The sequence below is a fragment of the Gracilinanus agilis genome, chromosome 3 (assembly GCF_016433145.1).
Source record: "Gracilinanus agilis isolate LMUSP501 chromosome 3, AgileGrace, whole genome shotgun sequence".
NCBI classification, from domain to species: Eukaryota; Metazoa; Chordata; class Mammalia; order Didelphimorphia; family Didelphidae; genus Gracilinanus; species Gracilinanus agilis.
This window is the reverse complement of record NC_058132.1, coordinates 64,925,857-64,937,671: the sequence shown is the minus strand read 5'-3', so window position 1 is coordinate 64,937,671 and position 11,815 is coordinate 64,925,857. Positions and strand designations below refer to the sequence as shown.

At 48.0% G+C, this 11,815-nt stretch overlaps 1 protein-coding gene across 4 annotated transcripts in view; it reads right to left on the bottom strand.

Annotated features, from left to right (window-relative positions):
* The window catches only part of ZDHHC18 (zinc finger DHHC-type palmitoyltransferase 18), a 40,251-nt gene that overhangs the window by 4,699 nt on the left and 23,737 nt on the right, over window positions 1-11,815 (bottom strand). For all 4 annotated transcript variants that reach the window (XM_044667921.1, XM_044667922.1, XM_044667924.1 and 1 more), the window contains exons 4-7: window positions 9,608-9,745; window positions 9,461-9,509; window positions 7,108-7,210; window positions 2,535-2,647 (exon numbers count right to left, since the gene is read on the bottom strand). In XM_044667921.1, coding sequence (XP_044523856.1) covers window positions 2,535-2,647; window positions 7,108-7,210; window positions 9,461-9,509; window positions 9,608-9,745 — 403 coding nt within the window. The remainder of the gene's footprint in view (window positions 1-2,534; window positions 2,648-7,107; window positions 7,211-9,460; window positions 9,510-9,607; window positions 9,746-11,815) is intronic.

Below are 11,815 nucleotides of genomic sequence, written 5' to 3'. Positions count from 1 at the left end.
GCCTTTCTAGGGAAACTCTACAGAAACGGGCCAGAATTCTGGAGAGCACTTTGGGACTAAAGTCATTAAACTGCAAACCCATTGACCCAGTAATACTCCCACAAGGTCTATGTCCCAAAGCTATCAAAGAGGAAGAATGCACATTTTAGTATCTCTTTTATGTGGTGATAAAGGCCCGGAACCTGGTGGGCTGGGAATGCCCGAGAATTGGGGAATGGTAGGGAATGGCTGAACAAGTTGTGGCATATGAATATGATGAGATATGATTATGCTGTCAAAAATGACAAAGGGGACAGTTTCTGAAAACCTGAGAAGATCTCTAAGTATTGATCTCTAAGCAAAGGGAAGTGAGCAGAGCTAGGAGAACATTGTAGGGAGGACAGCAGTACTGTCAGATGACCAGCTGTGAATGTTTCAGGCTCTGACCAATGTAATAACTAACCACAACTCCACAGGACCCATGACGAGGTCGGCCTCCCACCCTCCTGACAAGACAAGTGCTGATGGGGTCAAGGAGCAGACTGAGGCTGATTTTCTTGGATATGGCCAAAGAGGGGACTTGTTTTGCCCAACTATACATATCTGTAATGAGGGTTTGCCAGGGTTTTTTCTTTCTTTCTCAGTGGAAAAGAGAAGAAGGTGAATTTTCATTGATTGAGGGCAGAGCCTGCTTTGTCTTTGTCTCGGTATCCCTAGCCCCGTAACTGGTCCACAATAGGCACTTAATAAATGCTTGCTGCCTGGGAGAGCAGGAAAAACATACCTGGGACTCTAGGCTTCTTATAGAATTTTCTTCCTCCTGGGTTCACCAGGCACCAGGATGTGGGGCCTTCTAATGCTTTTTCATATAGCCAAGGGAGGAAGAAGAGGAGGAGAGCCCAGTTCTTGGTTTAGCTACTGTGAGGAGTCACAGGTAGGCTGGAGGGGAAGCTGAGGGACAGCAGGGTACAGGGACAAGAGCCCTGGATTTGAAGTCAATATCCCTCATAACAACTGACCAGTGTGATAAGGTGGAAGAGGCACTGGCTGGTAAGGGAGCTGGGTTCGAATGTCACCTCTGCCACTTAATACCTGGGTGACCCCAGGAGTCCCATAATGTTTCTGGGCCTCAGTTCCTCTCTGGAAAATGAAGGGGGTAGACTTGATGAGCTCAAAGGTTTTTCTAGCTGGGAGCTGAGGCCAGAGATGGGTTTCAGCTTTCTGTATTGTTTCTCCTCCAGGAAGAAAGTCCTGAGAGAGCATCTAGGCCCAACCCTCTTCCCTTCAGAGCTGAGGGCCAGAGAAGGAAGGAGAAGTAGAGACTAGGCCACATTAGCAGTTGGCTGCAGGGCAGAACTGTGTGAGGAGAGCAATCACCTAACATTCTGCCCAAGCTACCCAGAGCCTCCTTCCTCGACCACTCATGCCCCAGTCCTACCCACCAGCTCCCTCTGGTGACGAACTGGGCTCTGTGCTTAGGGTTCTGGTGAAGGCAGAGTCATGGAGGTGTCCCCCTCCCCCTCTGTGGGGAGGACAGCCTGGAGCTACCCCACCTTTAGCACCCTAGCCAGTTTGGGAGGAGTTGGAAGGCAGTCTGGTATATCAAATACTGGTCTGGGAGCTAGGTCCCCTAACTCTGGGACTCAGTTTCCTCACCTGTAAAGTGAGTTGGTTGGGACTAAATCTCAAAGGACCCATTCTAAATGAACAAGACCCTTCGGAGGGGGCTAAGGAGTGAAGCCCAGGGACTTGGTGTCTCCTTCCCTGAAATGCAGCCTGATAGAGTGACCACAGTACTGTCCTTTGAGTCTGGAACACCTGGGTTCAAGTCCCATTTCTGAAGCTTACTTACTAGCTGTATGACCTTGGGCTTTCAGCCTCGGCTTCCTCCTCTGGAAAATGGGCATAACAAAAATACTTTTTTTCCCAGGGTTGTTGGGAGGATCAGATGAGATCATATAGGAAAAAATGCTTTGTACATTTTCAAGTACCGTGCACACATTAGTGAGACTGATGTTAATATTCATGGCATTCTAAACGTCTTCCCCATGGAAGTTCTCAAACTGTCTTTTTTCAGGGCATCTCCAGGTCCCTGGCATCCTTGAAGACCTAGACCACATGTTGTTGGGGAAATTATAGAATGGCTCAGGGGCTGCCCTAAGTGATCTTTTGTGTGTCTGTCACTTCTGAGGTTTCTGGTGACTGGTCACTCTGACCCCAACTGCCCTCACCTCTTAAGAAGTAGCCTGGTGAGGCAGAACAGCCTGAAAGCATGAGACAAGCATAGCCCAGCTCTGCTACTTCCTCTTTGTATGGTCTTGGGCAAATCCTTTTCTCCTCTCTGGGCCTCTGCAAAATGAGAGAGGCTGGACCAAGTGGCCGCCACCACCCTTTTTGGTCCTCCACCTTAAGATGACCCTCTAGTTCCCCCATCCTGGGCCAGGTCCCTAGCCGTGCCTGGTGGCTAGGTTGAGAAGGCTTGGAAGAGCTGCAGAGGCCCCAGTGTTTGAGGCCTGGGGCACCCCAGGAGCCAGACTCCAGACAGGGCTGCTTACCTTGGGGGCAGAGGCCCACAGAGCACAGCGCAGCAGTTGGCGACGACACTTTTATGGCTGTAGGGGTTAGTGGAATTCTCTGGACTTTTCTTACTGGACCACGAGCCTTTGATCTGGAAGTAAAAGAAGCCAAGTTAAAGGCAGAGATAGGGGAAGGGGACCTAATGAACCAACTCAAAACACAAGTGCCACTCAACGAAGCTGAGTTTTGGGGTCTTGTTTATGTGTGGTGTGGTGCAGTGTGTGTGAGTGTGTGTGAGTGTGTGTGTGTGTGTGTGTGTGTGTGTGTGAGAGAGAGATCTTAGACACCCAGAAGGCCAGTTCCTTCACTATTAGCCTCCTTTTCTGTGTCCTTCCTTCCAGGTTATAGGTATCGCTCCCGCTCCTCTGAGGCCCTGCTGAATTAATCCAGCCATTTCTGAGGCACTTAGCACAGATGACCTCTCTGAGAGCTTCCTGTCTGGGTGTATGAATGAGTGTGCAGCTGAGTCTCATCTTCTCAGGCAGAAAGGAAGCTTCAGGAGGCCCAGCACTGAGTCTTACTCTTCTGGGCCTCCCGCATTCCCTTCAAGAAGCTGTTTCAGAGTCAAGAGATGCTTTTAGTCTGTGGGCTGACTGGATCCCATGTCCTCAGATCTCTCAGGCTCCTTCCTTTCCTATGTGGGTCTTCTTCCTAGATGAGTGTAAGCCCCTTGAAGGCAGGGATGATGGGGGGTGGAAGTGTCTCATGAGAAGAACCCTAGGTGGGAATTCCAATTTGACTTCTCCACATGTCTGGGTCTCCATTTTTTTCTTTTCTTTTTTCTTTCTTTTTTTAAACCCTTAACTTCTGTGTATTGGCTCCTAGGTGGAAGAGTGATAAGGGGTAGGCAATGGGGGTCAAGTGACTTGCCCAAGGTCACACAGCTGCGAAGTGTCTGAGGCCGGATTTGAACCCAGGACCTCCCATCTCTAGGCCTGGCTCTCAATCCACTGAGCTGCCCCCTTTTTCTTTTCTTAAGTAATGTCTTCACTTGATCAATGAGCACCCATTTTCTTTCCAACTCTATGCTAAAAAAGTGCTCCTATGACTTCCCAGGGGTACATAGATAGCAGAGGGCTCTCTGGTGTAATTCAGGCCCTACCTTAATCTGCAAAAGGGGAAGTCACTTAGCTCCCATTGCCTAGCACTTGCTGCTCTTCTGCCTTGGAACTGATACTCAGTATCAACTCTAAGACAGAAGGTAAAGGGTTCAAAAAGAGGAGCACAGGTATGCTTTGTGATCAACCACTACCAGCTCCTTCACCAGATCTATGGTTTTGCTTGCATGGGTCCAGCCCCCCCAGCCAAAGCAGAGGCCACATATCACCAAACATTAGTGCACGGCTTTCAGAAGTGGCCCCAGGGTGTCTATCACTTGGGGAACAGACAAATAAGCCGTGGTATATGGTTGTAATGGAATACTATTGGGCTGTAAGGAACGATGAACAGGATGAGTTCAGAAAAACCTGGAAGACTTATATGAACTGATGTAGAGTGAAGTGAGCAGAACCAGAACAATATATATAATATAGAAATATTATACAATGACCAACTGTGAAGGACTAAACCATTATCAGCAAAGCAATCCCCAAGATAGCCACAAGGGACTCATGAAGAAAAAGATATCCACAGCCAGAGAAGGAGCTTCTGGAATCTGAGAGCAGATCAGAGCACATCATCTTCCACTCCAGTTCCTTCAGGAGATTTCTACTGTATGTGTGATATGTGTCTTCTATCATGACATGAGCAATACAGAAATATGCCTTACATGAAAGTAGGGGTATAACCTATATCGGACTATCCATTGCCTTGGGGAGAGGGGAAGGAAGGAGAAAACTTGTACCCTAAAATGTCAAGATGCAGTCATCAACAATTGTTTCTACATGTAACTAAAAAACAACAAAAATTTTAAAAAGAGATGGCCCCAGCTAAAAGCTCCATCATCACCTTAGGGCCAAGCTAGGCATGAGCCTCTCTGAAATTGGCTATGCTAGTCCTTAGACCACAGACCTCAAGTGCATCACCAGGACATTCTCAAAGTTCTTCTGGATGGGTGGGATTGACCAAAGCTGGTGTTCCTTCCAAGGACCAAAGCCTTGAAGAGCCTGCAAGAACCTGTCCTGATCCATTGGGTCCAAACTAACCTCAAGACACCATTCAAAGCCAGCTAGGGCTATTTTCATTATAAAAATACCATTTTCACCTACATAGCTTCAGTTTCTTCATCTATAAAATGGGGATACTAGCATTCCCTACCTTAAAAGGTGGTTTTAAGGAAAACCTTAAACTTTTATAGAAATATTTATCATCATCATTATAGGATTAGAGTTATAGGATTAGAGTTACTTTAATCTACCTCAAGGTCCTTCATGATCCTGGTTGCCCTTCTCTAGACACTCCAACTTGTCAATAGCCTTCCTAAAATGTAGCCCCCAGAACTGCACCCAGCTCTCTAGCTGTGCCTCTGCCAGAGCAGGGGAAATGGGGCCATCACCTTCTTAGCCCTGGACACTAAACTTCTTTTAATAAGTCCAAGAATGCCATTAGCTTTTTCAGCTCCCATGCTTCACTACCAACTCATTAACTTTGTTATCTACTAAAATCTCTGGTCTTTTCTCCCCCCATCTTATACTTTTGAAACTATTTTGAACCCCTGGGTAACATTTTGTATTTTCCTCTAATAAATTTCATCTGATTTGATACTTTCCAGTGTTCTAGATGGCAAAGATAGTTTAGAACAGTGTCATCCAGTATGCTATTTCTTCCTGGTTTGGGGACATGAGAAGATTTGCTAAGTATGCCCTCTATACTTTATCCAAATAATTGACAAAAGTATTAAACAGTGTGGGGCCAAGTTGAAATCCCTTAAGTACTCCTTATAGGAGCTCCTTCCAAAGGGCAGCTGGGTGGCTCAGTGGAATGAGAGCCAGACCTAGAGATGGGAGGTCCTGGATTCAAATCTGGCCTCAGACACATCCTTGCTTTGTGACCCTGGGCAAGTCACTTAACTCCCATTGCTTAACCCTTACTACTCTTCTACCCTGGAACCAATACACAGTACTGATTCTAAGGGTTTAAAAAAAATGCTCCTTCCACACTGTTAAACCACCAGGGTTCTTTCTGGGTTCTAGCCATTAAACTTGCCATCTTCTTCAGGAATCACACAAGAGATTTTCACTGGCCTCGTAATTTGTAATCCATCTGCCTGTTCTTTCAGAACCCAAGGATGCAGTGGGCCAGGTAATCGGAACTCATCCAGAGCAGTAATGAGCCTCAGTTTCCTTATCTGTAAAAGGAATGCTGTACTGCACACCTCACAGGGTTTTTGTGGAGAGAGCACTTTTTAATCCCTCAAGCACTATATAAATGAGAGTTACTCAACTGAAACTGTGATCTCAGGGATTTGGGAATCCTTTCCTGATGCAGACTGTGACCCATCCAGGTGTGCTCTCCTGGGTGAGTACCTCTTGTCCATGCCCTTCTAAAAGCTCACCACAGAGCTCTATCCAAGGTGCTGGGGGCTTTCCCCACTGAGCCACTGTTATTATTCCAAAGGGCAGACAGCACATGACAGATATTCCTGACTGAGCCTGGAAAACAGGATCAGGGATTTTACAGCAGGAAGAAGGTGAGTCCAACCCTCTTATTTTACAGACGAGGAAACTGAGGCCCAAGGAGTGACTTGGCCAATAACCAATAACTTGGTGCTAGATTCTCTGCTTTAATCTAGTGCTCTTTCTACTCTACTACTTCCCAGGGGAAAGCCAAGGCTCTGAATTCAAGGTCCTAGCTGGGGCCTTACCATTGTTATGCAGGCCCAGGTTCAGGACTGGCTTTTCTCATGAGAAGCCCAAAAGCCCTATGTACATCTGGTGCTGTCTTCCTGGGGTCACAGATGTGCATCCTTTCAAACTGCTGGAGGAAGCTGAGATATAGGTCTTTAAGCCAAAGTATCTGGGCAACTGAGTCATTGTGCTCACACTGTTTAAGACAGTATCAACAGAAAGCAGGGAGATCAAAGCGCTGCTGGCTTCTGCCCTGGTCTACGGTGCTCAGAAGGTGAACACAGCAGATGAGAAGCCTGGAGGTACCCCATAGGAGGGTCGGCTGAAGGGCGCAGAGAAGCCTGGCAAGGGGGTGTAGAATAGAACACCTCTTCAGGTATATGAAAGGCTGTCATCTGGGAGAGGGATTAGGCTTCTTGACAGGGCTCAGATGGATATGCTTGGCCCAGGAGCCCAGGACTAGGCCTGACTGAGCTACAGAAGAAGTGGAATGAGCTGCGTTGGAGACAATAAATTCCTGTTTATAGAAAACCTTTGAGCAAAGGCTGGCTGCTTGTTTGTTGCCAACATTGTAAAAGAGATCCTGGTTCAGGTCTGGTTGGGGATCTGGATGGCCTCCTAGGTCTCTGTTAGTGCCGAAGGGCCTGTGCTTCCTCCGTCCGGTCTGCTCTGCTGTCCCTGCAGCCCCACACAGGGGCTCTGCTGACCCAACAGTCCCCACTTCCTTTCCCAGCTGGTACCCAGAATGTGCCCTGACTGTACTCACATCCTCGTTGGTTGTCAGGTTGGAGGCGACGAGGTAAGTGTGAAACCCTGAGAGGCCCAAGATGGACCAGATGGAGAAGAAGCAAATCACCAACTCCAGCACAGTGAGCAGGAGGTCAAGGAAACCATAATTTCCCAAGGAAGAAGTAGAAAGAAGAGCTAAAGACAGGCAGGTTTAGACAAATGGCCTAACGGGGAGAGTTTGGAACTTGGGTGTTAGGTGACACAGGTTTATAGCTGGGGGATCTTGGGCAGGGCCTGGCCTCTCTGGGGATCATTTTCCTCATCTGTAAGATGGAGATAAATAGCACTGTATGACTTGCTGTTGGAGGCCAATAAGAGAAACAGAGTCTCAAACAGATATTTTTATTTGGACCCCATCAAAAGGTCAACACAGCCTGGCAGAGCTGTGTGTTAACCCTTCTGTTCTAGAAAATTAGAACAAGACTGGGTGGGCTATCTAAGATAAAAATCTGAGTTTCTTCTTTTGGCCCCTTTTATGATCCACACCTTTTCTTATTAGAAAGCAATATAGTCTTATTGGAAAGCTTTAAGTTCTTAGCAAATCAGCAGTCAAGAGGTTACCATTCTCTCCTTTGATCAGAAATGCAGTTGCTGGGTCTCAAAAGTAGTTTCGGACAGCCAAGGCCAAAAACTCAGGGGCTTTCTGCCCTAGCAAAATATTCCCAGACTTAGCTTACTGATAATAAGGTGGCTGAAAGTTCAGCCTGGTTCTTATCTTCACCTTGAAGCTTCTGTAGCCTCTTTGTATTATCTAAGTTGTAATGGCAATTTCTGTGCAGCTGTAAAACTTTCTCTGTGCTTTTGGGTGAAAGGGAGCTCTAATTTCATATATAATAAACTTGTGACTCCATGGTACTTTGGAGCAACTATGAGCTAACAGCCATTATTTCCAATTTGTTTCGTTCTTTACATCTGACGCCCACTCTAGGCCACTCAGAAAATCCCTGGTATATAGAGCTGGACCTCTATAACTTACCTACAAGGCAGACAGTAAACCCCTCTTGATGGCTAAGCCATCACTATGATGAGAAGCTTGGCTTGTGGTCACTCTCAAGAGAGAAAGGGCAGTCCAACGTAGCCATTTCTGAGACCCTAAGCAGCACCTTAACTAGCCTGGGGTGACCATGAATTTGGCCCAGGCTCCCTAAGGGGCACAATTCTTCCCCCAAATCCTGACAAGACGTTTCCTTTCTGAACAGCTATGCCAGGTGGCCTATGACTGAGGACCTTGGGGCACAGAGGACCTGTCTTGGGAAAGAGCTCTGCCACCTTGCTGGCTTTAAACTCCCTGCCCCAACCAACCGAGAGTTCCCTCTCTCTTCTGAGGCCTGCTCTTCCCCCATACTACGCCCCTCCCGATCTGGGACCTCAGACACAAAGGATGTGCAGGGTGAGTGTTGATTGTGAATGCTGCTGGTCTTCGTTTCTTCATTCCTTCAACCAACAGTTGGTGTGTCCCTACCTGGATTTCACTCTGCCTTTCCCCTAAACAGAATCAACCTGGGTGGTTATAATTCTCACATACAGCCCTGGGGCTCAGACCGTCTTACACTCCAACCTTCTCTCTATCCTCTCCTCCTTTTTTTGGTTTCTCTAGCAGACAAAGAAATGTTGTCACCAAAAATCCTCCCTTTGCCTTCTTTCCCTTTTCTCTTATCGCCTGACTGACACACCAGACTGAGGCCAGGAAGGGATACCTGAGGGATTCTGGGTTCCCTAGGACTTAACATACGGAGAACTCTAGGTACAGAATGTTCTAAGGCACTGGCCATCTCCTCTGATTCTCCCTCGACCTCTGCCAGCACAACACACAACACCCGATCACCCAGAGCAAGGCTTAACACTTCACGGGGACCAGGAAATATAGCCTCATGCAGTAACAGCTGTCATCATCATCATGGTTGTACTTATAATTAGTGACAATACTAATAATATGAAGTTAGCATTGATCTAGCATACAAAAGTTTGCAAAATGCTTTATGAATATGATCTCATTTGATCCTCACAAAAACCCTGGGGAGTAGATGCTATGATATTCCCTGTTTTACAGACAAGACAACTGAGGCAGATGGAGGTTTTTGGTGGCTTGCACAGCATCACCAAGTTACTGTGAGGTGGGATTTGAACTCAGGTCTTCCTGACTGCAGGCCAAGTGCTCTATTCACTGTGCCACCCCCAGATACCACAGCAAAGCTGCAGACGAATACCAGACACATGGCATGCAGCTGGACACACATATCTCACATTCCTCTCACTCAGCACAGGGAGGGAAAAGAAGAAACCAGGCCAAGGGAAAAACTAGGTTCTATCAGGTTTCCCCCAAAGGATATCTCGCTGGTGTCTCCTTCAGAGTGTCCAGTAAGGTGCCTCCCTGAGAACCTACAAGGAGAAAAGAACAGAGAGCAATGAATGCAGAGGGACAGCAGCCAAAGCCCCAGCCTCATAGGGCCCTTCCCCATCTCCCACCCTCTACTTACGCAAAGTCAGGTGGGTGATGACACAGGCAAAGATGAAGGAAGTCAGGAAGGAGAGGGAGAGGATGAAGGCATAGAAGAAGCGGTAATTCCGTTTTCCTACACAGTTGCCCACCCAAGGGCAGTGGTGGTCGAACCGTTCTGTAGAGAGGAAGTGATAAGGGAAAGGGTTATTGCCACGTCCCTGTACAGGCCAATAGAGAAGGCTGGACTGCGCTCCACTGAGGGGGCCATTGATCCCCAGGCTGGGAACCTCTTTTGGTAGAACTGCAGAATTTCAGAGCTAGAAGGACTCAGATGTCATCAGCCCAAACTGTCCTGGAACAGGAATTTCAGCGTTCCCTTGAGGGCCTCCAGGAGGCGGAGAGGAATGCACCACTGCCTGAAGCAGTTCATTCTACTTCTGGGCGACTTTCCTAATGCTGAACCCTCAAAGCTCCTTATTCCATTCTCTGGACAGAGACAAAACAAGTGGAACCCCTTTTTCAGCTGGCAGCTCTCCAGAGAGTTGAGACTCTAATTACACATAGTGCCTGGCACACCGTGAATGCTTAATAAATGCTTGTGGATGCTGACTGACTGCTGTCCACCCAAGGCTTCTCTTCTCTAGGCTAACCATTCCTTGTTCCACCAGAGCCCAGAGAGGCTGGCCCAAAGCCGTTAAAGTAACAGCTGTCAAACAAGAGCCAGAAGAAAACTACAGGCTGGGTCCAGGAAAGAGAGCTGAGCTCACCCTGGAGACTGTCACACCCAAGCTGCTGTGGAAAGTTCTCGGTGGGATGGACAGTAGGCCTCGCCCCAGACGGTAGCCTGTGGGGCAGGGCAGGGCAGGGCAGGGCAGGGCTGATTCACAAAGATGAATGACACCCACTGATTCACCCACATGGCGGGCAACTAGTCAGAGATCCCTCCTGAACCCCAAACTAAGCTGACGCTGCTTAGCCAGCACAATGAGCTCATGGCAAGTGCCCTGCACAGTCAATGGGGCTCCACTCACCTGGATCTCATCACCCAGCCCTCTTCACTCCCTTTGTGCTATTCACACTGGGTGGCTCCCACAGCCTCAGCCCCTGGAAGCACCCATTCCTGGCAGCTATCCTCCCCAGAACCGCTCCCCCACTCCAATGATACCAGCCAAAGCTGCATTCTCTCCCCAACATTCTCTCTTCCTAGAGCCTGTATAATGAAGCTCCCACTAGCCTCCCCTGCCCTGGGAAGGGCACACATCATTGCCTTCCTGCTCTAGCATGAGGTCTAGACCAGCCAAGCTGTGTCCCCCTCAGCCTGGGAGTCAGGGACCAGCCCTTATGTACTTCAAGGCTGAGGCAACAGGCCAACTCTTTGCTTTCCCGCCTCAGAGCCATCTTCATCTTCTTTTTGGGGGCTCACTTTCCTCAAACTCACCTGGCCCCCAAACCTACCTTAGAGTAATTCAAAGAGGACTGAATTTGGTATGGGAATCCCAGTTATGCTACTTTCCATGGAGTGGCCTTGTAGGCCTCAGTTTCTCCATGTGTACAAAGTGTCTCAAAAGTCTAAAAATGTCACTATGACTTCTGGGACACCGACAATGAAGGACCTTTCTCACTCTAAATTCTGTGATGCTCCACTTCCCAAACAGAGATCCAGAGACAGAATTTGGAGGAGGAGAAGGGCACTGAGAAATTATAATTTAACTTCCAGCTTCTGTGGCAGGCAATATGAGTGAAGAAGCAAAAGGATGATTGGAGTTGAAGCAGAAGGAGGAAAGGTGATCTGGTGGGCTCTGTGACAGCAGAAAAAAGGCCAAGAACTGAATTTGGGGAGAAGAAATGTAGCAGCAGACTTAAAAAGTGATAGAGGGAGGAAAAAGACTCCATTTGAGAGAATCTATGAGAAGGAAAACGGAGACAGGAGGACCTGGAGAAGAGGAACATTAAGAGAAGAGAAGGAACCGGAGGAGGAAGAGAGGAAAAGAGAAGGAAGACTCAAAGAAGAGGATTAAAACCCAAAGGAGGAGTCAGGGATTAGGAAAAGAGATAAAGACAGAGTGAGTTGGGTGGTGATAAGAGAAGGGAAAGGAAGCTGAGTGTGGCTGTCCAGGGGCTGATGAGAGGAGGGGACAATCTTAGAAGTGAAGGGGCTGGGGGGCAGCTGGGTAGCTCAGTGGATTGAGAGTGAGGCCCGGAGACAGGAGGTCCTGGGTTCAAATCTGACCTCAGACGCTTTCTT